General features: G+C 44.5%; 1 protein-coding gene across 1 annotated transcript in view; it reads right to left on the bottom strand.

Moving 5' to 3' along the window:
* Nucleotides 1-25,640, bottom strand: part of ncoa1 (nuclear receptor coactivator 1) — a 99,564-nt gene extending 73,924 nt beyond the window's left edge. The window contains exons 1-5 of the mRNA XM_043695214.1: nucleotides 25,432-25,640; nucleotides 7,745-7,865; nucleotides 5,138-5,304; nucleotides 1,032-1,132; nucleotides 438-615 (exon numbers count right to left, since the gene is read on the bottom strand). Of these exons, the coding sequence (XP_043551149.1) occupies nucleotides 438-615; nucleotides 1,032-1,132; nucleotides 5,138-5,304; nucleotides 7,745-7,848 (550 nt within the window). The 5' untranslated portion in view covers nucleotides 7,849-7,865; nucleotides 25,432-25,640. The remainder of the gene's footprint in view (nucleotides 1-437; nucleotides 616-1,031; nucleotides 1,133-5,137; nucleotides 5,305-7,744; nucleotides 7,866-25,431) is intronic.
* Between the last annotated feature and the right edge of the window lie 966 nt (nucleotides 25,641-26,606).

Below are 26,606 nucleotides of genomic sequence, written 5' to 3'. Positions count from 1 at the left end.
CTGACCCTCCGACAGCGCGGCACTCCCTCAGCACTGACCCTCCGACAATGCGGCGCTCCCTCAGCACTGACCCTCGACAATGCGGCGCTCCCTCAGCACTAACACTCCAACAGTGCGGCGCTCCCTCAGCACTGACCCTCCGACAGTGCGGCGCTCCCTCAGCGCTGACCCTCCGACAATGTGGCCATAACCTTAGGCATAACCTCCCCTAGTCCATTTGGTAACATGAATTGTGGTGCTGCCACACTCGCAACTTACTTGTTTGCCCAAGAATTAGTACAGATTATCAAGTTAAAAATCACACAACACCAGGTTATATTCCAACAGGTTTAACCTGTTGGACGACAATCTGATGTTGTGTGATTTTTAACTTTGTACATCTCAATCCAGTACCGGCGTCTCCAAATACCGATTATAAATAGAATATAATCTCTTACCCATGGACTTGGGCAGTAGGTTGCGAACAAACTCGGTGTGATCCCCCAGATGCAGGATGCTGTAGACACTGGTATTCATCAGCTCCTCTTGTTTGTAGCCCAGGTAACTGGTGACATTTTCTGAGACGAACATGATGCGGCCCTCACCATTCACCACAAAGAAAAACCCATCCAGAGCCTGCACAGAACACAAACCGCTCAATCAGCAGGAGGATTGGGCTTGCCCACATCCCTAACCACTAAGGTTTGGTATGGAGGAACAATGGCTACACCTTCATCCCATTCCTTCCCAACACTCCAAACAGTTCAGGACACAGGAAGGTTCAGATGCAACCTACCAACAATCGTATCATCTGTCCTGATCCCATCAATGCCATTTACCCCAACGCTACACCCATTCAACTAGTGATGAGGGACTGTCAACCCCCACACACACTGCCTCCTCCAGCACACTGAAGACTGGGCTAACTGAATGTCCATTGGGGCAGAGATACAAGCTGTAAATCCCCAGCCCAATCTGATTCTGTAATCCAGTCGAGTTCAGCAGCACAGTGCAATTCACTCCCCTTCTGCATATCAATATTCTGCCCATACCTCAAGGAGTAGAGGTCCCAGGGAGTCTTTTTCAATAAGTGATTGACTGCTGGATGAGATGTCAGACTGCTGAACCTCATTTTCTGCTTGTGCTGCCTTCTCTGTGGAGTAGAAACAAAACATATAATAAATTAGAAAGTACTGCAGATTACCCAGATTGCACTGAGTGACCAGGAGGCAGTGTCTCAACGCTCATGGTACAGGCCCCTGCAAGCGCAGCCAAAACTACTTCTTCCAAACACACGCCACACTATCTCTGACAAACAGACACCCACCCACCTCCGAAACACACAGTGCATTACCTCGGGGGGCAGCACGGTGGCTCAGTGGTTAGCACAGCTGCCTCACAGCACCGGGAACCTGGGTTCGATTCCATTTTTGGCTAACGTCTGTGTGAAGTTTGCACATTCTCCCAGTGTCTGTATGGGTTTCCTCAAGGTGCTCTGGTTTCCTGCCACAACCCACAGATGGTGGATTTACCTTGCTAAGTTGTCCATCGTATCCAGGGATATGTAGGCTAGGTGGATTAGTCATGGGATTATAGGACAGGAGGTCGGTCTGTGTGAGATGCTCTTCAGAGGGCCAGTTTGGACTCAATGGGATGAATGGCCTGTTTCCACTATATTTAAAAGGGATTTTATATTTAAAAGGATTCTATGATTGTCTGACACACACACAGTATACTGCCTCTCCATCATACACACAGATACACACACACACAATACCGCCTCTTAAGACACACATACAGGCACACAATACACTGCCTCTCCTTCACACACACAGTGCACTATCTTTGACATACACTCTCACATACATGCCCGACCCTACATCTCTAGTAAACCGTCTCTGACACACACACACACAGTTTATATGGTCCCACCTGCACTACTTTTAGCCCCAAGTCGTGGTCCACATCGGCACCAACAATATAGGTAGGAAAAGGGATGGGGATGTAAGGCAGAAATTCAGGGAGTTAGGGTGGAAGCTTAGAGCTAGGACGAACAGAGTTGTTGTCTCTGGTTTGTTGCTCATGCCACGTGCAAGCGAGGCAAGGAACAGGGAGAGAGACAAGTTGAACATGTGGCTACAGGAGGAAGGGATTAGGTTACCTGAATAACTGGGGCTCATTCTGGGGTAGGTGGGACCTCTACAAATGGGATGGTCTACACCTGAATCAGAGTGTACCAATATCCCGTGGGGGGGAGATTTGTTAATGGTCTTCGGGAGGGTTTAAACAAATTCAGCAGGGGGATGGGAACTTGAACTGTAGCTCCAGTGTACAGGAGGTTGAGAGTGGTGAGGTCATAAATAAGGGTTCAAGCTTGTAAGAGTATCCCGGCAGGCATGAAGGTGGTTTGAAGTGTCTCTACTTCAACGCCAGGAGCACCCAGAATAAGGTGGGTGAACTTGCAGCATGGGTTGGTACCTGGGACTTTGTTGTTGTGGTTATTTCGGAGACATGGATAGAGCAGGGACCGGAATAGCTGTTGCAGGTTCCAGGGTTTATATATTTCAGTAAGATCAGGGAAGGGGTAAAAGAGGGGGAGGTGTGACATTGTTAGTCAAGGACAGTATTACAGTGGCAGAAAAGGCGTTTTTGAGGACACATCCACTGAGGTAGTATGGGCTGAGGTTAGGAACAGGAAAGGACAGGTCACCCTGCTGGGAGTTTTCTATAGGCCTCCAAATAATTCCAGAGATGTAGCGGAAAGGATAGCAAAGACAATTCTGGGAATACAAGCAAGGGACTTTAACTTTCCAAATATTGACAGGAAACGCTATAATTCGAGCACTTTAGATAGGTCAGTTTTTGTCCAATATGTGCAGGATGGTTTCCTGACACAGTACATAGATAGACCAACAAGGGGCGAGGCTGCACTGGGTAATGAATCTGACCAGGTGTTAGATTTGGAGGTAGGTGTGCACTTTGGAGATAGTGACCACAATTCAGTTATGTTTACTTTCATGATGGAAAGGAATATGTATATACCGCAGGGCAAGAGTTATTGCGGGGGGAAAGGCAATTATGATGCACTCAGACAAGATTTAGGATGCATAGGATGGGGAAGGAAACTGCAGCGGATGGGCACAACTGAAATGTGGAGCTTATTCAAGGAACAGATACTGTGGGTCCTTGACAAGTATATACCTGTCAGGCAGGGAGGAAATGGTCGAGCGAGGGAGCCGTGGTGTATTAAAGAAGTTGAATCTCTTGTCAATAGGAAGAAGGAGGCTTATGTTAGGATGGGACATGAAGGCTCAGTTTGGGCGCTTGAGAGTTACAAGTTAGCCAGGAAAGACCTAAAGAGAGAGCTAAGAAGAGCCAGGAGGGGACATGAGAAGTCATTGGCAGATAGAATCAAGGAAAACCCTAAAGCTTTCTATAAGAATGTCAGAAATAAAAGAATAACTAGAGTAAGATTGCCAGCCAAGGACAGTATTGGGAAGTTGTGCGTGTAGTCCGAGGAGATAGGAGAGTGGTAAATGAATATTTTTCATTATTATTTACACAGGAAAACACAATGTTGTTGAGGAGAATACTGAGCTACAGACTATTAGACTAGATGGGATTGAAGTTGATGAGGAAGAGGTGCTAGCAACTTTGGAAAGTGCAAAAACAGATAAGTCCCCTTGGCAGATGTGATTTACCTGAGCATTCTCTGGGAAACCAGGGAGGAGTTGCAGAGCCTTTGGTTTTGATCTGTATGTTGTCAATGTCTATAGGAATAGTGCCAGAAGACTGGAGGATAGCAAATGTTGTTCCCTTTTTCAAGAAGGGGAGTAGAGACAACCCTGGAAATTATACACCAGTGGGCCTTACTTCGATTGTGCGTTAAGTGTTGGAAAAGGTTTTAAAGAGATAGGATTTATAACCATCTAGAAAGGAATAATTTGATTAGGGATAATCAATACAGTTTTATGAAGGGTAGGTCATACCTCACAAACCTTATTGAGTTCTTTGAGAAGGTGACCAAACAGGTGGATGAGGGTAAAGCAGTTGATGTGATGTAAACGGACTTCAGTAAGGCATTTGATAAGGTCCCCCATGGTAGGCTATTGCATAAAATACGGAGGCATGGGATTGAGGGTGATTTAGCATTTTGGATCAGAAATTGCCAAAAGGTGGTGGTTGATGGGAAATGTTCATCTTGGAGTTCAGGTACTAGTGGTGTACCACAAGGATCTGTTTCGGGGCCAAATGACCTGGATGAGGGTATAGAAGGATGGGTTAGTAAATTTACAGTTGACACTAAGGTCAATGGAGTTATGGACAGTGCAGAAGGATGTTGGAGGTTACAGAGGGACATAGATAAGCTGCAGAGCTGGGCTGAGAGGTGGCAAATGGAGTTTAATGAGGAAAAGTGTGAGGTGATTCACAATACAGAGTATTGGGCTAATGGTAAGATTCTTGGTCGTGTGGATGAGCAGAGAGATCTTGGTTTCGATGTGCATAAATCCTTGAAAGTTGCCACTCAGGTTGATAGGGTTGCTAAGAAAGTGTGTTAGCTTTTATTAGTACAGGAGTTGAGTTTCAGAGCTATGAGGTTATGTTGCAGCTGTACAAAACGCTGGTGCAGCTGCACTTGGAGTATTGCGTACAGTTCTGGTTGCCATATTATAGGGAGGACATGGAAGCTTTGAAAAGGCTGCAGAGGAGATTTATCACAATGGAGGGAAGGTCTTATGAGAAAAGGCTGAGGGATTTGAGGCTGTTTTCGTTAGAGAGAAGGTTGAGAGGGGACTTAATTGAGACATATAAGATAATCAGAGGGTTAGATAGGGTGAACAGTGAGAGCCTTTTTCCTTGGATGGTGATGGCTAGCACGAGAGGACATAGCTTTAAATTGAGGGGTGATAGATATAGGACAGATGTCAGAGGTAGGTTCTTTACTCAGAGAATAGTAGGGGTGTGGAATGTCTTGCCTGCAACAGTAGTAGATTCGCCAACTTGAAGGGCATTTAAACGATCATTGGATAAACATTTGAATGATAATGGAATAGTGGAGGTTAGATGGGCTTCAGATTGGTTTCACAGGTTGGCGCAACATTGAGGGCCAAAGGGTCTGTACTGATCTGTAATGTTCAATGTCCTATGTTTTATTTACCTTGTTCCATCCTTTTAATGAGCTGAATCTGCTGGACAGTTTTGCGGAGGATTCGGCATTTGTCAGGTTTCACACTCAGATTGTCAATGTGACTCAGATTGGCAGACAGTAACTCTGCCAGATCTTCAATATACTTGCTCTCCTGTTCCCGTCGACGCTTATCTGCACTGGAGAGGGTAGGATAAATCATTAGTTCCCGCTGGCATAAGCACACAGATCACAGAATCAACAATAAGCCTCCTGCCCATCGTCGAAAGGTAGCACCTGTCTGACCTCAATGGGCAGGACTCTATCTGGGCTAGGGCTCAGTCCAGGTAGGGCCCTGCCAGAGGTACAGATTTATCATGCTGAGTCTGGATAGTGCTTTGTCTGGAAGGTATGATCCTGCCATCCAATACTATCCTGGCCAAATAGATTCCTCCATTATAATCCAATAGCAACAAATACCTACATCAGTTCAGGTCAGTGGAGCCAGGACTGGCCAGAACGGAGGTGTAATATTCATACTGTGTAGCCATGGACCCCAACGTAATTTTATGTCATAAATGTCTACCAGTTTATTCTCATCTGCCTTAACACGCTTGTCTTTAATCTGTTAGGTGTGTCCCCAGAAACTTTCAATAGCGTGGAAACAAGGATCTTTATGTCCCAATATTCTGTTCAATCACACTATGTCACTGAAAATGCTTTGTTCTGATTAAAACCATCCTGACTTTTCAGTACTTTATTTTCTAATACCAGGTGAATCTCAGTCATTGTGTTTTTTCCCTCTTATACCCATTGTGTGGAGTTCAAAGTTGCACAAAGGCTCTTATTGTGGACTGGACAATGATTTGTACAAAGTAAACATTGCAGTTTAACCACTGAATTCCACTGATCCCAACATTCCTTTTGCCTTTACTCAGCCTTGTCCAGGTGAGTTGTTAATACTGTTCTGTGAATTACTGTCTCTCTCTCTCTCTCTCTTTTCTCCAACATTACCCAGCCATTCATTCATCCCACCATCTCATAGAGATGTACAGAATGGAAACAGACCCTTCGATCCAACTCATCCATGCCGACCAGATATTCTAAATTAATCTAGTTCCATTTGCCAGCACTTGGCCCATATCCCTCTAACCTCTTCCTATTCATATACCCATTCAGATGCCTTTTAAGTTTTGTCATTGTACCAGCATCCACCACTTCCTCTGGCTGCTCATTCCATGCACATACCACGCTCTGCCAAAATAAGGTGCCTCTTAGGTCCCTTTTATATCCTTCCCCTCTCACCTTAAACCTATGCCCTCTAGTGCTGGACTGTGCTACTCGAGGGAAAAGACCTGACTATTCACCTTGTCCGTGTCCCTCAAGATTTTATAAACTTCTCTAAGGTCACCCCTCAGCCCCTGACTATCTAGGGAAAATAGTCCTAGCCTATTCAGCTCCTCGCTATAGCTCAAACCCTCCAACTCTGACAACATTCTTGTAAATCTTTTCTGAACTCTTTCAAGTTTCACAACATCCTTCCTATAGCAGAGAGACCAGATTTGAACACAATATTCCAACGTGGCCTAACCAATGTCCTGTACAGCTACAACATGACCTCCCAACTCCTGTACTCAATACTTTGATCAATAAAGGAAAGCATGCCAAACGCCTTCTTCACTATCCTATCTACCTGCGACTCTACTTTCAAGGGGCTATGATCCTGCACTCCAAGGTCTCTTTGTTCAGCAACACTCCCCAGGATCTTACCATTAAGTGTGTAAAACCTACCCTGATTTGCTTGTCCAAACTGCAGCACCTCACATTTTTCTAAATTAAACTCCATCTGCCACTCCTCGGCCCACCGGCCCATCTGATCAAGATCCCATTATACACGAAGGTAACCTTCTTCACTGTCCACTACATCTCCACTTTTGGTGTCATCTGTACAATTACTAACCATACCTCCTAGATTCACATCCAAATCATTTAAATAAATGATAAGTAGTAGTGGACCTAGCATCAATCCTTGTGGCACTCCAGTGGTCACAGGCCTCCAGTCTGGAAAGCAATCCTCCGTCACACCCTCTGTCTCCTACCTTCAAGCCAATTGGATATCCAAATGGCTGGTTCTCCCTGTATTCCATGAGATCTAACCTTGCTAACCAGCCTATTTTGTAAAGCTTTGTCAAACACCTTACTGAAGTCCATGTAGACCACATCCACCACTTTGCCTTCATCGATCCTCTTTGTTACTTTTTCAAAAAGATCAATTAAGTTAGTGAGACATGATTTCCCAGACACAAAGCCATGTTAACAGTCCCTGATCAATCCATGCCTTTCCAAGTACATCCTGCCCCTCAGGATTCCTTCCAACAACTTGCCCAACACTGATTTCAGGCTCAACTGTCTATAGTTACCTGGCTTTTCCTTACTACCTTTCTTAAATACTGCCATCAAGTTACCCAATGTCAAGTCTTCTGGCACCTCACCTGTGCCTATCGATGATACAAATATCTAGCAAGAGGCTCAGAAATCACTTCTCTAGCTTCCCACAAAGATCTAGGGTAGACCTCACAAAGCATGCCAGCAGTTTCCCACAATTTTCAGACTAATTACCACTGTGTCTTGGATCCATACCTGTGTCCCATAGTGTCATACGGAGGTAGCCTCCGCTTACGAGCATCAGAGTTTGCAGGGTTGGAGGTTGCAGGCTCTGCAGTTCCATTCCCGGGAGCACTCATTTTCAATGATCTCCCACCTGAAAGCATACAGCAGGTAGGAAATATTATAACAAACAGGATCATGCCTAACTCAGCTTTACTACTCAATCGTCAGCTCCAGCAACTATTCGCAATCCTTCACATCCACCTGAGGCACAGTGCAGATCACATATGAAAGGCAGGTTACAGCAGAACTGAGCCATCAGTGACACACTGAGCACATCAGATACTTTTCTGAACTGCAACACAATCCTCGTTCTTCATGTAAGCACTTGACAGCACTGTAGTGTGAGTCAGTAGTGAGAGTTAGCAAGGTGTTTCATAAGGTTCCCCATGGTAGGCTCATTCAAAAAGTATAGAGGCATGGGATACAGGGAACTTTGGCCGTCTGGATACAGAACTGGCTGGCACATAGAAGTCAGAGGGTGGTGGTAGATAGAAAATATTCAGTCTGGAGCTTGGTGACCAGTGGTGTTCCACAGGGATCGGTTCTGGGATCTGTGCTCCTTGTGATTTTTAAAAAATGACTTGGATGAGGAAGTGAAAGGATGGGTTAGTACGTTTGCCGATGATACAAAGGTTGGTGGAGTGGTGGATAGTGTGGAGGGCAGTTGCAAGTTGCAATGGGACATGGACAGGAGGCAGAACTGGGTAAATGGAGTTCAAACTGGAAAAGTATGAAGTCATTCACTTTGGAAGGTTGAATTTGAATGCAGAATACAGAGTTAAAAGCAGAATTATTGGCAAAAACAGAGAGCTCATGTCCATAGATCCCTCAAAATTGCTACCCAAGTTGATCAAGTTGTTAAAAAGGCGTATGGTGTGTTAGCTTTCATTAACAGGGGGATTGAGTTTAAGAGCAATGAGGTTATGCTGCAGCTCTATAGAGCCCTGGTTAGTCCATACTGGAAAAGCATGTTCAGTTCTGGTCGCCTCATTAAAGGAAAGATGTGGAAGCTTTAGAGAGGGTGCAGAAGAGATTTACCAGGGTGCTTCCTGGACTGGAGGGCATGTCTTAGGAAGGGCTTTTCTCATTGGAGCGAAGAATATCGAGAGGTGACTTGATAGAGGTGTACAAGATATTGAGAGGCATAGATAGAGTGGATAGCCAGAGACTTTGTCCCAGGGTGGAAATGTCTATTACAAGGAAGCATAATTTTAAGGTGATTGGAGGAAGGTTGAGGGAGATGTCAGAGACAGGTTCTTTACACAGAGTGGTGGGTGCATGGAATGGACTGCCAGCGGTGGGAATAAAGTCTTTTAAGCAGTAGGGACATTGAAGCAACTCTTGGATAGGCACATGGATGACAGTAAAATGAAGGGTATATAGGTTTGTTTGATCATAGAGTAGGATAAAAGGCTGGCACAACATAGAGGGCTGAAGGGTCTGTATTGTGCTGTACTGTTCTATGTCCTATTTTTAGTATTGGATCCATACCCAGTGACAGTCAGTTTGTACGGATCCCGTAACCCAGAAAGAGCCAGTGTTTGTGCGGGTCTATGTCCCAGTGCGAGTCACTAGATGTGGGACCCCCTACATCAGTGAGAGTTAGTGTGTAGGACTGTACCCCAAAGAGGAGAAAGAGAAGAATGCAAATGCTAGAGATCAGAGTGAAAAAGTGTGGTGCTGGAAAAGCACAGCCAGTCAGGCAGCATCCGAGGAGCAGGACAGTTGATGCTTCCAGGATAAGCCCTTCATCTGGAATGTTGGATGGGGGGATTGTGCAAGGAGGCTGAGAGATAAATGGGTGGGGGGGGGGGTTGGGCCTGAGGGGAAGATAGCTGGGAATGCGCTAGGTAGATGAAGGTGGGGGCTGATAGTGATACGTCAGAGTAGAGGGTGGAGCAGATAGGTGGGAAGGATAATGGACAGGTAGGACAGTTCAAGAGGGCAGTGCCCATTTGGAGGGTTGGATCTGAGATGGGGCAGGTGGAGGGGAGGGGAGGGGAGAGGAAATGAGGAAACTGGTGAAATCGACATTGATGTCACATGGTTGGAGGGTTCCAAGCTGGAAGATGAGGTGTTCTTCCTCCAGGTGTCAGATGGCTAGAAGTTGGTGGTGAAGGCTCCCCAGGACTTGCACACTCTTGGTGGTTTGGGAATTTTCTTGAACTGTCCTATCTTTCCATCTTCTTTCCCACCTATCCGCTCCACGCTCCACTCTGACCTATCACCATCACACCCCACCTTCATCCATCTATCGCATTCCCAGCTACCTTTCCCCACCACACCCCCCTTCCATTTATCTCTCAGCCCCCTCAGGACCCCCCCCCACCCCAGTCCTGATGAAGAGCTTATTCTCGAAACGTCGAATCTCCTGCTCCTTGGATGCCGCTTAACCGTTTGTGCTTTTCCAGCACCACGCTTTTTGACTCTGTACCCCAAACAGAGTCAGAGTGAGAGAGACGGAAGCCTAGTGAAAGTCATTGCACGTGGGATCCAGAAGCCAGTGGAGTATGTGTAAGCCCTATAGCCCAGTAAAAGCCGTATATGTGGAATGCATACCCCAGTGGCAGTCTGTGCCAGTGGGACTCTATACCCCAGTGAGAGTCAGTGTGTGTGGGATCCGTACCCCAGTAAGAGTCAGTGTGTGTGTCACCTGTATGCCAGTAAGTCAGTGTGAATGGAAATATAAAGACCATAGACTTATGAATTTTTTTTTAAAACTGTTTCAGACTGAAATGGAAAGAACTGTTTTAAAAACCAATGGTTGTTAACAAATTGCTGCACTTTTTGAAAGTAACCTAGTACTCATTGTGAGTGCTTTGAGTGATTACGGGATTAGAACATTGCAGTACGATATCCCTATGTTGAGATTGTATGTGACGTTAGTGAAGCCTCTTCTAGAGTTCTATGTGCAGTTCTGGCCACGTTGTTAGAAAGGATATTATGAAACTGGAAAGGGTTGATCTAAGATTCTCCAGGATGGTGCTAGGAATGGAGGGTTTGAATTATAAAAATAAAATGGAAAGACTGGGACTTTTCTCTGGAGTGTAGAAAGTTCAGGGGTGACCTTATTGAGGTTTATAAAATCATCAGGGGTAGTAATAAGGTGGATAGCCAAGGTCTTTTTCCCAGGGTAGGGGAGTCCAAAACTAGACGGCATAGGTTTAAGGTGCAAGATTTAAAATGGACCTAAAGGGCAACCTTTTCATGCACAGGGTGGTGTGTGGATAATGAGCAACCATAGAAAGCGGTGGAGGCTGGTACAATTACAACATTTAATGTGAAAGTAAAGGTCTTTCCCTCGGGTGAGGGAGATCCAAATTAGGGGGCATATTTTTAAGGTGAGAGGAGAAAGCCTTGAAAAGGACATGATGCAGCAACATTTTTACAGGGAGTGGCTTGTGAGTGGAATGCAAATTACAATGTTAAAATACTTTGGGTAAGTACATTAACAGGTAAGTTTGGGGAGATTTGGGCCATATTCAGACAGGAGGGACTAGGTCTAGTTTAGTTTGCGAACATGGTCAACATGGACTCCTTAAACCAAAGGGTCTGTTTCCATGCTGCATGACTCTCTGTCTGAATTTCAAACGAGTGGAATATGAGTTTCCTATGAGTCAGTCAGTGTGCATGGATCCCAAGGTTGAAGCATTTACAACAATCTGCAGCCAGGTGTGCCAAGTGGATGATCCTGGCATCTTGGCCTCGGAGTTCAGAAGTTACACAACACCAAGTTATAGTCCAAGACTTTCCTTCATCGGATAGCACAAATAGCGTGAGTGGAGTGTCAACAAACTGATTAATAAGTACATTTATACAACGTTTTGAGACTCTTAATTACCTATAATTACCTCATAATGATCTCTCCGCGTATTAATTCTGTGCACTTCCCTTCACTTCACCTGATGGAAGGAGCAGCGCTCTGAAAATTTGTGATTTCAAATAAACCTGAATGACAATAACCTGGTGTCATGTGACTATTGAGTTTGTCCAGCCCAGTCCAACACCAGCACCTCCACATCCTCAAGAGGTCACTACCATCACAGATGTCAGTCTTCAGCCAACTATATTCAATCTATATGATATCCAGAAATGGCTGGCGGAATTAGGTAGACTTTGCAGTCTGAACCTGACAGCATTTCAAAAATAATATAACAGACATGTGCTCTAGAACTTGCCCCACTTCTGGCCAAGCTGTATCAGTAAAGCTACAACACTGGCATCTACTCAACAAATGGAAAACTGCCCAGGTTTGTCCTACTCTCAAAAAGGTGGACAGCTTCAACTCAGCCAATTACTGCCCCATCAATCTACTCTTAATCATCTGTCCAGTGATAGAAGGGATCATCAACAGCTTATCAAGAGGTCCAAGTGACTCAGGAGAATCAGGAGTTGATGGAAATTAGCATTGATAAGAAGGGTGTATGGGAGACATGAAAGGAGCATGGAAGTTGATAAATACTCAGCACCTGATCATTTAGATCACAGTGGGCTGAAACTTGATTCTTGCCAAATTCCAATGATTCTGGAATGACTCCTGCTTATCTGAAACTAACAAGTATTTAAGAAAGGGGCAAGAGAAAAAAAACTGGGAACTGAAAACCTGCCAGCCTTACATCAGATGTACAGAAAATGCTAGAATTTCTCATGAAGGTGTGATAAACAGACATTTGGATTTTTAAAAAATCGTCCTGGGATAAGTGAAGGGGTAATGGTGTTTCAGGCATAAGCCCTTCATCATTATTCCTGATGAAGGGCTAATGCCCAAACCGTCGATTCTCTTGCTCCTCCGATGCAGCCTGACTGGCTGTGCTATTCCAGTACCACACTTTGACTCTAGAAATACAACTCCAAGCTATTTAACCATTCCTCATATAACAGCCTTCTCATCCCTGAAATCAACCTGGTGAACCTCCTTGGAACCGCCTCCAGTGCCACCGCAACCTTCCTCAAGAAAGGAGAGTTGAAGAGTGTGGTGCTGGAAAAGCACAGTCAGTCAGGCAGCATCCGAGAAGCAGGAGAATCGATGTTTCGGGCAGAAGCCCTTCATAAGGAATCATGGGACATCATGTCTCACGAACTTACTTGAGTTTTCTTTGAAAAGGTAACAAAGAGGATTGATGAGGACAGAGTGGTGGATGTGATCTATATGGACTTCAGTAAAGTGTTTGACAAGGTTCCCCATGGGAGACTGGTTAGCAAGGTTAGATCTCATGGAATACAGGGGTAACTAGCCATTTGGATACAGAACTGGCTCAAAGGTAGAAGACAGAGGGTGGTGGTGGAGGGTTGTTTTTCAGACTGGAGGCCTGTGACCAGTGGAGTGCCACAAGGATCAGTGCTGGGTCCACTACATTTCATTATTAATATAAATGATTTGGATGTGAGCATAAGAGGTATAGTTAGTAAGTTTGCAGATGACAACAAAACTGGAAGTGTTGTGGACAGGTTACCTCAGGAGTAAAATGGGATCTTGACCAGATGGGCCAATGGGATGAGGAGTGGCAGATGGAGATTAATTCAGATAAATGTGAGGTGCTGCATTTTGGAAAAACAAATCTTTGCAGTACTTAATACACTTAATGGTAAGGTACTAGGGAGTGTTGCTGAACAAAGAAACCTTGGAGTGCAGGTTCATAGTGCCTTGAAAGTGGAGTCACAGGTAGATAGGATAGTGAAAATGGTGTTTGGTATGCTTTCCTTTATTGGTCAGGGCACTGAATAAAGGAGTTGGGGGGTCATTTGCGGCTGTACAGAGTATTGTTTAGGGCACTTTTTGAATATTACGAGCAATTCTAGTCTCCTTCATATCAGAAGGACGTTATGAAAAGGTTCAGAAAAGGTTCAGAAAAGATTTACAAGGTTGTTGCCAGGTTGAAGGATTTGAGCTTTAGAGAGAGGTTGAATAGTCTCGGGCTGTTTTCCCTCCAGCATTGGAGGCTGAGGGGTGACCTTATAGAGGTTTATAAAATCATGAGGAGCATGGATAAGATAAATAGGCAAATTCTTTTCCCTGTGGTGGGGGAGTCCAGAACTAGAAGGCATAGGTTTAGGGTGAGAGAGGAAAGATATAAAAGGGATCTAAGGGGCAACCTTTTCATACAGAGGTTTTCATACGTGTATGGAATGAGCTGCCAGAGAAAGTGGTGGAGACTGGTACAATTGCAATATTTAAAAGGCACCTGGATGGGTACGTGAATAGGAAGAGTTTAGAGGGATATGGGCTGGGTGCTGGCAAATGGGACTAGATAAAGTTGGGCTATCTGGTTGGCATGGACAAGTTGGACCAAAGAATCTATTTCCGAGCTGTACATCTCTATGACTCTATCTGCAGCTCTCACTTTCTCCTCGACCAGAAGGTGGACACAATAGTCCAAGTGTAGTCTTACCAACGCCAATATAATTTTAACAACATTACTTTTATAATCCAGTCCTTTTGCAACAAATGCTAGGATTGCATTTGTCTTTCTTATTATATTTTGAGCAGAGCGGCAAGGAGAGAGGGCGGAGAGAAGCCAGGAAACCCAAGATCCCACACTATAGGACCTCCCTCCCACCCACCTCCTCTAACCTTACTAAATGTCTGTAAACCCGGTAATTTTTCAGGTGTTCTAATTTTTTTTCTTTTATTCTCTTCCTTGTTTAGTCCTGTGTGGGCTTTCAGATTAGCGGGGTATGGCTGACAGGGCAGTTACATGTTTCTCCTGCAGAATGTGGCAGGTCAGAGACATTACACATGTCTCTGCCGACCACATCTGCAGGAAGTACACCCAACTCCAGCTCCTCGAAAACCAAGTTAGGGAACTGGAGCTGGATGAACTACGGATCATCCCGGAGGTTGAGGGAGAAAATGAGAGGATGTACAGGAATGTGGTCACTCCTCAGACACAGGATAAAGACAGCTGGGTTACAGCCAAGAGGAGGAAAGGGAACTGACAGACAGCAGGAATCCTCTGTGGCCGTTCCCCTCAGCAATAAGTATACCGTTTTTGATATTGCTGGTGGGGACGGCCTCCCAGGGGAAAGGAGGAAATGGGGACTGCAGATGTTGGAGATCAGAGTCAAGAGGGTGGTACTGGAAAGGCACAGCGGGAGAATCGACATTTCGGGCATAAGCCTTACTGATGAAGGGCTTATGCCTGAAACATCAATTCTCCTGCTCATCGGATGCTGCCTGACTGGCTGTGTTTTTCCAGTACCACACTCTTGGACTACCAGGGAAAAGCCATAGTTGTCAGGTCTCTGGCACTGAGGCTCAGAAGGGAAATGAGAGGACAATACAAAAACGCTAGTGGTAGGGGACTCAATAGTTAGACGGATTGACAGGAGCTTTTGTGGTCAGGAACGGGACTCCCGGAAGGTATGTTGCCTCCCTGGTGCCAGGGTCTGGAATGTCGCCAATTGGGTTTACAGGATTCTGAACGGGGAGGGGGAGCAGCCAGAAATCGTAGTACATATTGGCACCAATGATATAGCCAGGAAAGGAATTGAGGATCTGAAAAGTGACTACAGAGAGTTAGGTTGGAAGCTGAAGAGCAGGATGAGTAGTGATCTCAGGTTTGCTACCGTGACAATGAGGAAAGAGTCAGCAAGTGCAGCTTTACACGTGGCTGCGAGGCTGGTGCAGGAGTGAGGGCTTCACATACTTAGACGATTGGGATACCTTCTGGGGAAGGTAGGACTATACACGAAGGACGGGTTGCACCAGGACTGGAGGAGCACAAATGTCCTGGGTAAGAGATTTGCTCGTGTGGTTGGGGAGGGTCGAAACTTGTTTGGCAGGGGGGGTGGGAACCAGAGCTCCATATCTGAGAGGGCGGTAGTTGTATATAGGGCTGTGACAGGATGTAGCGAATAGAACGGAAAGTTTTTCATGTGATGAAACAAAAGGATGGGCTAAAGTGTGTCTGCTTTAACACACAGAGTGTCAGAAATAAGAGTGATGAACTTAGAGCATGGATCAGTCCTTGGGACTATTACATTGTGGCTATAATGGAGATGTGGGTTTTACAGGGGCAGGAATAGTTGCTAGATGTTCCAGGGTTTAGAACATTTAAAAAGAGCAGGGAGGGTGGAAAAAGAGGAGGGGGTGTAGCATTGCTAATTAGAGAGTGCATCACAGCTAAAGAAATGAAGGTTGTTGAGGAAGGTTTGTCTACTGAGTCAGTATGGGTGGAAGTTAGGAACAGTAAAGGAACAGCCACCTCATTGGGGGTTTTCTACAGACCAATAGCAGTAGGGAGATTGAAGAACCCATAGACCAGCAGATTTTGGAAAAATGCAGATGTAGCAGGGTTGTTGTTATGGGTGATTTCAACTTTCCCAATATCGACTGGAACATCGTTAGTGCAGATGGTTTGGATGGACCCGTTTTTGTCAGGTGTGTTCAGGAGGTTTCCTTACTCAGTATGTAGACAGGCCGACGAGGGGAGAGGCCATTTTGGATTTGGTGCTCGGCAATAGGCCAGGACCGGTGTCAGATCTTGTGGTGAGTGAACATTTTGGTGACAGTGATCACAACTGCCTCACATTTACCATAGCCTTGGAGAGGGAAAGGAGCAGTTATCGAGGGAAGATATTTAATTGGGGTAAAGGAAAATATTACGCCATTAGACAGGAGTTGGGAAGTACAGATTGGGAGCAATTGTTCCACAGAAAGGGCACAACAGACATGTGGAGACTGTTTAAGGAGCGTTGTTGTGAGTGATGCATAAATTTGTTTCTCTGAGACAGGTGAGAAGGGGTAAGATTAAAGAACCTTGGATGACGAGAACAGAGGAGCTTCTCGTCAAAAGGAAGAAGGCAGCTTACGTAAGGTGGAGGAAGGAAGGATCTAGCACAGCTTTAGAGGATTACAGGCTTACTAGAAAGGAGCTCAGAAATGGACTGAGGAGCCAGAGGGGGCACGAGAAAGGCTTGGCAGGAAGGTTTAGGGAGAACCCAAATGCATTTTACTCATATGTGAGGAATAAGAGAATGATCAGGGAGAAGGTAGGACTAGTCAGAGATAGCATAGGGAACTTGTGTGTGGAGTCTGAGCAGATAGGGTCGCCCTAAATGAGCTTTTTGCTTCGGTTTTCACTTGGACCTTGTTGTGAATGAGAACTTTGAGGAGCTGAGAAACAGGCTTGAACAGATCGAGATTGATGAAGTTTATGTGCTTGAAATTTTGGCAAACATTAAGATTGATAAGTCCCCAGGGCCAGACCTGATTTATCCCATGCTGCTCCGGGAAGCAAGAAAGGAGGTTGCTAAGCTGCTGGCGAAGATCTTTGCCTCCTCACTCTCCACGGGAGTTGTAACAGAGGATTGGAAGGAAGCAAATGTTGTTCCTCTTTTCAAGAAGGGGAATAGGGAAATGCCTGGCAATTACAGACCAGTTAGTCTTCTGTCTGTGATCAGCAAAGTTTTTGAAAGACTTCTGAGGGATAGGATTTATGACTATTTGGCAAAGCATAGCGTGATTAAAGGCAGTCAGCATGGCTTTGTGAGGGGCAGGTCATGCTTCACAAATCTTATTGAGTTCTCTGAGAAGGTGACAAGGCAGGTTGATGAAGGTCGAGCAGTGGATGTGGTGTACATGGACTTCAGCAAGGCATTTGATAAGGTTCCCCATGGTAGGCTCATTCATAAAGTCAGGAAGTATGGGATACAGGGAGATCTAGCTATCTGGATTCGGAATTGGTTGGCTGACAAAAGCCAGAGTGCAGTCATAGATGGAAAGTATTCTGTCTGGAGGTCAATGGTGAGTGGTGTCCCGCAGGGCTCTGTTCTTGGGCCTCTGCTCTTTGGAGTTTTTATAAATGTCTTGGATGAGGAGGTTGAGGGGTGGGTGAGAACATTTGCCGATGACACAAAGTTTGGAAGTGTCGTCGATAGTATAGAGGGCTACTGCAGGCTGCAGCGTGACATAGACAGGATGCAGAGCTGGGCAGAGAAATGGCAGATGGAGCTTAACTTGGATAAATGCAAAGTGATGCATTTTGGAAGGTCAAACTTGAATGCTGAATATAGGATTAAAGACAGGATTCTTGGCAGTGTTGAGGAACAGCAGGATCTTGGTGTTCAAGTGCATAGATCCCTAAAAGTTGCAACCCAAGTGGATAGGGTTGTTAAGAAAGCAAATGGTGTTTTGGCTTTCGTTAACAGGAGGATCAAGTTTAAGAGCCACAAGGTTTTGCTGCAGCTCTACAAGTCCCTGGTGAGACCACACTTAGAATATTGTGTCCAGTTCTGGTTGCCCTATTAAAGGAAAGATATGGAAGCTTTGGAGAGGGTGCAAAGAAGGTTTATCAGGCCTGGACTGGAAGGCTCGTCTTATGAAGAGAGGTTGACTAAGCTCGGACTTTTCTCTCTGGAGAGAAAGAGGAAGACAGGTGACCTGATCGAGACATACGAGGTAATGAGAGGAATGGATAGAGTCAATAGCCAGAGACTTTTCCCCAGGGCAGGATTGACTAGCACAAGGGGGCATAGTCTTCAGGAGTTAGGAGGAATGTATGGAGGAGACATCAGAGGTAGGTTCTTTACACAGAGTTGTGAATGTATGGAATGCATTGCCAGTGGTGGTGGTGGTAGCAGAATCATTAGGAACATTTAAGCGACTGCTGGATATGCACATGGACAGAATGAATTGAGGGGTGCGTGGGTTAGCTTATTTTATTCAAAGTTTGCAAGAAGATTTGTAGCTTATTGTTGTGGAGAAAGTGAGGTCTGCAGATGCTGGAGATCAGAGCTGAAAATGTGTTGCTGGAAAAGCGCAGCAGGTCAGGCACCATCCAGGGAACAGGAGAATCGACGTTTCGGGCATAAGCCCTTCTTCAGGCTACTAAGGATAGCTGGTAGTGTAGTTTTGTGGCTAGTTGGTGTTCATGGATGCAGATCGTTAGCTGTCTTCCTGTTTGTCCTATGTAGTGTTTTGTGCAGTCCTTGCATGGGATTTTGTACACTACGTTGGTTTTGCTCATGCTAGGTATCGGGTCCTTTGTCCTGGTGAGCCACGAAACAACACGACCAGCTATCCTTAGTAGCCACACACGCAGATGACAAGCAACATGAGTTCGACTGGGACAACACTACTATTATAGGACAAGCCAAACAGAGAACAGCCAGGGAATTCCTAGAGGCACAGCACTCATCCACAGATTCAATCTCTAAGCACATCGACCTGGACCCAATATACCGGCCACTGCAGCGGACAGCTGGAACTGACAACCGGAAGCGGCTGGTACAAACCACTTTAAACGCCGGAGGAAAGATCACAGAAGCGCTTCACAGGAGGCTCCCAAGCACTGTGGATGTCACCTAGACAGGGGACGAAACGTCTGCAACACAAATTCCCAGCTCGGCGAACAGAACCACAACAACAGGTTATTTTATTTCAGATTAGGAATAATCCTTGGCACAACATCGTGGGCCGAAGGGCCTGTTCTGTGCTGTACTTTTCTATGTTCTATGTTGCCACTTTCAGCAATTCATGCACAAAGACTCCCAGATCCAGGTGCACTGATGCACCTTAAATCCCATTTAAATAATGACTTGCCCTTTTATTGTTCCTGCCAAAATGGATGACCTCACACTTAACTAGATTGAACTCCATCTGCCAGATTCTGGCCCTTTCTTCTAGCCTGTCAATATCCAACTGTAAACTCTTTACCTCCTCATCACTGCCTGCTTTCCCACCTGTTTTAGTATCATCCACGAATTTTGTTATGTTAAACTCTGTCACCTGCTTGTATACGGATTGTAAATAGTTGAGGTCTGAGAACTGAACCCTACAGCACACCACTAGTTACAGCTGGCCATCCCATCTAGAGAAGGACCCATTTATTCCGACTGTCTGCTTCCTATCAGTCAGCCAATCCTCTATCCAAGTCAATGCTCTACCATTCACTCTCTGGGATCCAACCTTCTAGATCAGTCTTTAATGTGGCACCTTATCAAATGCCATCTGAAAGTCTAGGTGTACCACATCTACCATATCCCCAATATCCACCTTGCTGCTTACATCCTCAAAAAGAACTCCAGCAAGTTTATCAACCACAATTTGCCCTTCATGAAACTGTGCTGACACTAGTGAATTGAGCTTTGTTTTTCCAAGTGTTCAGTTATCTCCTCCTTTATAATTGACTCCAGCAACTTCCCACTACAAAAGGTCAAACTAACTGGTCTATAGTTCCCCCCTTCTTGTCCATCATCTTTTTTGAATAGAGGTGTCATATTAGCATGTTTCCAATCCACTAGCGCCTTTCCAGAATCCAGGGAATTTTGGAAGATCATAACCAATGTTCCCACTATCTCTACTGCCACTTCTTTTAATACCCTCGGGTGCAGGCCATCAGGCCCTGGGGACTTAACTGCCTTCAATCCCATGAGCTTTTTTAATACCTTCTCCATTGTTGTCGTTATCACCAAGTACCTCTGTAGTAACTGCAGAATATGAGAACAAAATATTATATTTTATTGTGAAAACAGAGACAAAATATTGGTTCGCGTCTCCGCCATTTCTGAATTTCCCAGTATTACCTTACGACTTTCGTCCTGTAAAGAGTCAACAGTTACTTTCATTATTCTCTTCCTTTTTATATACTTATAGAAGCTTTCGGTATCGGTGTTTATGCTTTCTGTTGTTTCCTTTTGTAGTTCATCTTAGCTCTTTTGATTTTGTTTTTAGTAATCCTTTGCTGATGTTTAAAGTTCTCCAAATCCTCCTGATTTGCCAATAATGTCTGCAGTATAATAAGCCCTAATCTTTGCCTTGATATTATCCTTGACTTCCTTATTAAGCCATGGATGATTTTTCAACTTTTTATAATTCCTCTATCTCTCAGGAATACAAGAATTGAGAGGTATTTAGTGTTTCCCTAAACATCTGCCACTGTTTTTCAACTGTCCAATCCTTTAATATTTTTACCCAATTGGGCCAACTCCTTCCTCAGGTCAGTACAATTATCTTTGCCCAACACTAAAACTCTTGTCTGTTCCTGTCCTCACTCTTTCAATCTGAATTTGAAACCCTAGCACGTTGTGGTCACTCCTTCCAAGACGATCCTAAATTACAAGACCATTTATTAATCCTTCCTCATTACATCATACCAAATCTAAAGGAGCCAGTTCTCTGGTTGGCTCCATAGCATGTTGTCTTAAGAAACAGCCACAATTACCATTGTGACCTTCTCGTAAGCCCACATTATTTCCTGGTTTATACCATGTTCTACTTCGGAAGTACTGATCAGGAGCCTGTAGATTACCCCTTCCAAGAGGTTTCTTCCCTTTTTATTTCCACCCAGACTGATTCAATATATTAGTCCCTATTATATCATATCTTCATACAGCCTTGATATCATCCTTAGCCAATAAAGCAACTCCACCTCTATCTCCTTAGCTATCCTTTTAGAACACGGAGATCTGTTTGATACTGAACTTTCCAGTCCTGATTTTCCTGTAGCCATGTTTCAGCAATCTCTAACAGGTCGTACCCATTTGTCACTAATTGTGCTGTCAGCTCATCAACTTTATTCCAAATACTGAGGGCACCTAGATACAAGGTTTTTAAATAAGTTCGGGAGAATCGACGTTTCGGGCATTAGCCCGAAACGTCGATTCTCCTGTTCCCTAGATGCTGCATGACCTGCTGCGCTTCTCCAGCAACACATTTCCATCTCTGATCTCCAGCATCTGCAGACCTCATTTTCTCTTTTAAATAAGTTCGACTGGTTTATCTTTAGCTGTTAACTTTTTCTTGTGCACCAGGCTTCCCGCACACTCCATCCTTCCCGCACACTCCATCCTTATTTATTAATCCCTAATAACACTTAACCTCATCTTTATCATTTACTCCAACATTCAACTCACATTTTGATCTTTTCTAATTCCTTCCCTCACCATCGTCATTAGACTGGTCGTGGCTGTTTATTTTATTAACTTCTGTTCAATTTCTGTCTTGCTGCTTTGGTCCCCAACCCTCACTTTGCTAGTTTAAATCCACCCAAGTTGCTCTAGCAAACCTCCCCACCTAGATGTTGATGTCCCTCCAGTTAAAACACAACTCATCCTTTTAGTACATCTCAATCACTTGAAAGAGATCGCAATTATCCAAAAATCTGAAGCCAGCCCCCTCCTGCACCAGCTCTTTATTCCAACTCTGTTTCCTGTCTCTCAATCAATTTCCTTTCCATGTCCATAATTTGCCCTCAATCCCATTGGATTCCACCTTACCAAACAGTGTCTTGAGTGGGACTTTATCAAAAGCCTCTTGAACTCCACATCAACAATATCCATTGACTTTTTCTGTCCGCTACCTTTGTAATCTCTTCAAAAAAATCTCAATAAAACATGACCTACCCTTCGTGGATCTTTGCTGACTGATTACTTGAAATTTTTACAGCTGTTCAGTTACCCAATCCTTGATTATAGACTCCAACAATAACCTATCTCAGATGTTAGGCTAACTGGTCTGTAATTCCTTGAATTCCCTCTGTCATCCTTCTTTAAAGCAGAATGACATGAGCAAATTTCCAATCGAGAGGTACAATTCCTGAATCCAGGGGACTCTGAAAGATGTAGAAAGAGACCAAGGTGTCTTGTTAATAAGTCACTGAAAACTAACATGCAAGTGTAGAAAGCTATTGAGAAGGCTAATGCAATGTTGGCCTTTTAACCAAGAGGATTAGAGTACAGGAATAGTGAAGACTTTCTTCAATTCTATAGGAACTTGGTTAGAGTGCACCTGGTGTAGTGCATGCAGTTTTGGTCTCCTTTTCTAAGGAAAGATATTATTGCTAACAGGTTGAGAAGTAAGTAGCTCAGGTTGAGGTTCTGGATGTAAGTTTGCTCACTGAGCTGGACGGTTTATTTTCAGACGTATCATCATCATACTAGGTAACATCGTCAGTGAGCCTCCAGCTCTGCTGGTGTCTCCTGCTTTCTAATTGGGCTTCCTTGGATTAGTGATATCATTTCCTGTAGTGATGTCATTTCCTGAAGTGATATCATTTCCTGTTTTTTATCTCAGGGGATGATAAATGGGGTCCAAGTCAATGTGTTTCTTGATAGGCTTCGGGTTGGAATGCCATGCTTCTAGAAATTCTTGTGCATGTCTCTGTTTGGCTTATCCTAGGATGGATGTGTTGTCCCAGTTGAAGTGATGTCCTTCCTCATCTGTATGCAAGGATACTAGAGAGAGAGGGCCATGTCTTTTTGTGGTTAGTTGATGTTCATGTATCCTGGTGGCTAGTTTTCTGCCTGTTTGTCCAATGTAGTGTTTGTTACAGTCCTTGCACGGTATTTTGTAAATGACGTTAGTTTTACTTGTTTTGCTAGTAATGCAGAACATTATTTCAACGAGCCACCACACACTGCAGCACAGAGGAACTACATAGAGCAGAGGAAAGTCAGCTATACAGTGTATTCAAAAAGAACGGGTACCCAATGAACACAATCCATCGATTTCTCAGCAACAAACCCAAACAAGAAGACAAAACACGTCCAGAAACCCTAGCCACTCTCCCTTACATTAAAGACATCTCAGAATTGACTGCCAGACTACTCAGACCCCTTGGCATCATGGTAGCCCACAAACCACCAACACACTAAAACAGCAGCTAATGAACTTGAAAGACCCTATACAGGCAACAAGCAAAACTCATGTCATTTACAAAATACTGTGCAAGAACTGTAACAAACACTACATTGGACAAACAGCCATCCTAGGACAAGCCAAACAGAGATACGCACAAGAATTCCTAGAAGCATAGCATTCCAACCAGAACTCTATCAACAAACACATTGACTTGGATCCCATTTACCACCCTCTGAGAAAAAAAACAGGAAATGACCTCACCATAGGAAATGACATCACCAACCCAAGGGAACCCTAACATATAAATCGAAAGCAGGAAACTGAAGATGTTACCCAGTATGATAACGATACGTCTGAAAATAAACCTTCCAGCTCAGCGAGCAAACCTACATCCAGAGACACTATTGTCATAGAGGGAGTGCAATGAAGGTTCACCAGACTTGTCCCTGGGATGGTGGGACTGTCCTATGGAGAGAGCTTAGGCAAACTGCGCCTATATTCTCCAGCGTTTCAAAGAATGAGAAGTGATTCAATTGAAACCAGAAGATAAAGGGATACACTGGGTAGATGCAGGTAGGATGTTTTCCTTGGTTGGGGAGAGTCGAACCATGGGCACAATTTTATAAACAAAGGGGATGCCACTTCGGTCTGAGAGGAGGAGTTTTTTTTACACACAAAGGGTTGTGAACCTTTGGAATTTCCTGTGACAGAGAACTGCCTTTGGGTATGTTTAAAGGCAGAAATTGATATACATCTGATTGTCAATAGCATTAAGGGCTACAGCAACAGGGTAGGTAAAAGGTATGAGGTGCTCCATCAGCCACAATGTGAACAGCAGAATGGCAGAGCAGGCTCAAGAGGCTGAATTACCTACTTCTGATCCTAGTTCTTATGTTCTGATATTGCTGTTAAAGAGCTGGTGTGTGTGTCAGTGTGTGAAAAAGTGTCAGTCTGCAAACACGGAGTTCTGAGATTCATTCAGTAATGCAGAGACTCATTTCAATGTTGAACCTAGCAGTTCATAAAATCAAAATCAAAGATCATCAATTCCCTACAGTGTGCAAGTAGGCCATTCGGCCCATTGAGCTCACTCTGACGCTCTGAAGAGCATTCCACCTATAGTCACCCCACTGACCCAATCCTTGTAACCCTGTATTTCCCGTGGACACACTGGGTAATTTAACATGTGCTATTCACCTAACCTGCACATCTTTGGACTGTGGGAGGAAACCACAGCACCCAACAGAAACCTATGCAGACACGGGAAGAACGTGCAAGCTCCACAAAGAGAGTTGCCCGAAGCTGGAATCAAACCCGGGTCCTTGGCACTATCAAGCAGCAGTGCTCACCACTGCGGCACTGTGCCACCCCATTGGCATTTTCGTTTCAATATATTAATAATTTATGAAGGAACAATTTCAAATCACACTGTGTTTAAGTGGAAGGCTATCAGTTTGCTGCTTGAGCACTTGAGTGGACCTATCCTGGGATCAAGAACTCGAGAGGTGCAAATGTCACCAACCAAGACTGGCCAATCAGAGGCCATCCCCTCTTTTGCTCAGCAGTGCTGCTGGAATACCATGGCTGCTGTCAGAATGACATCGATCAGAGTCCCAGGATGAAGTGAAGCCACAGGAAGGGATTACTAGGAGGGGTTGGTGAGGTTGCAGTGATTGGGTGAGGGAGCCAGTGGGATAGTCCCTCAATCACTTACTGAGCACCACTGACTAAGGGGCCTCACCCCTAACCAGCACTGACATGTGGCCACATAGTTTGTTGTTGTGTGGCAACATTGAGGTTAATTCTATTAGCAGCGGGATGAGGTCCTTAGCGGTTATTATACGGGAAGTCCAATCATGGGCCTTCCTCTCCATGATATAATCCAGGTGGAGGTGTGATAGCAGTGAGGTTCAGCTTCACCACCAAGACACCCATTTCTACCTGTAGCAAACATCACAAGGGACAGCCAGTGGACATGTACATGGACCGACAAACACTATACAAGGAAGCATAAACAAATGCACACTAACACAATGACCAACACATGCACAGAGACACAAAACTGAGGCACACTTACCTCATCACAATTACTGCTCTCCAGTAGCTGGAGTGTGTGCATTTGTGTACATTTCTCTTTCTCTGCCCGTTTGATTTTAAACCCCACCTTGTTGTTCAGTGCTCATAGTAGGATAAGGTACGCAGTCCTGCTATCTTCATGCAGCCCAGCTCAGAGTTTCTGAGCAGGCAATGGAGTGCAGTCACACTGAGGCCCTAATCTCTATACTCCAGGAACAGCAACCAGAGTAGGGAGATCAAATCACATAACACGCCAGCTAATGCAGCTGCAAATTGGATTCTAGCACTTCTCAAAGCCCTCCTACTCATAACTAAAGCAGCCCTTTTGCCAAGTCTCTCTCTCTCTCTCTCTCTCTCTCTCCATCCACCCACACAGAATGATTCAGCTCCGTGACATTGTACAGTTGTAAAAGATTCAAGATTTTAACCATAATTTGGAGATGCCGGTGTTGGACTGCGGTGTACAAAGTTAAAAATCACACAACACCAGGTTATAGTCCAACAGGTTTAATTGGAAGCACACTAGCTTTCGGAGCGATACTCCTTCATCAGGTGATTGTGGAGGGCTCGATCGTAACACAGAATTTATAGCAAAAATTTGCAGTGTGATGTAACTGAAATTATACATTGAAAAATTGATTGTCTGTTAAGCCTTTCATCTGTTAGAATACAGTGATAGTTTCACTTCTTTCATGTGTAAATCACAAAACCCTTTTTTTAAAGTTGCATTCTCGGGTTAGCTGTTAACAATGGTGATAGCTAGACAATATGTTGAAGGTGTTAGCCCCCTGTGTTCTCTGTCTATGACCTGATGTTTAAATTGATTCTAATCTAACAAGTGAGATAACAGAGTTTTACATAAATTCATGCAGTTTTTGAGCTCAGAGTTCAACATGAATGTATGCAGTTTTTGAGCAGTTTGTGGGGAAGGTCTTGATGAGGTGCTCATCCTCATTGATAATGTGTTGCAGGTCACGAAGAACATGGCGTAATTTTTCAGCTCCTGGGAAGTACTGAACAACGAAGGGTAACTCTGCAAGTACAAATTCACCCCACAAAATATATGTGTGCATGTGGGTCTTTGTCTGTGTGTGTGTGTCTGTCTGGGGTGGGGGTTGTGAGTGTGAGAAAGTGTGTGTATGTGTGTGTGTGTATATTGAGTGCAGAGTGTCTTAA

Source organism: Chiloscyllium plagiosum, chromosome 9 (genome assembly GCF_004010195.1).
Source record: "Chiloscyllium plagiosum isolate BGI_BamShark_2017 chromosome 9, ASM401019v2, whole genome shotgun sequence".
In the NCBI taxonomy this organism is placed as follows: Eukaryota; Metazoa; Chordata; class Chondrichthyes; order Orectolobiformes; family Hemiscylliidae; genus Chiloscyllium; species Chiloscyllium plagiosum.
The sequence above is the reverse complement of the archived record's forward strand: the minus strand, read 5'-3'. Positions and strand labels throughout refer to the sequence as shown.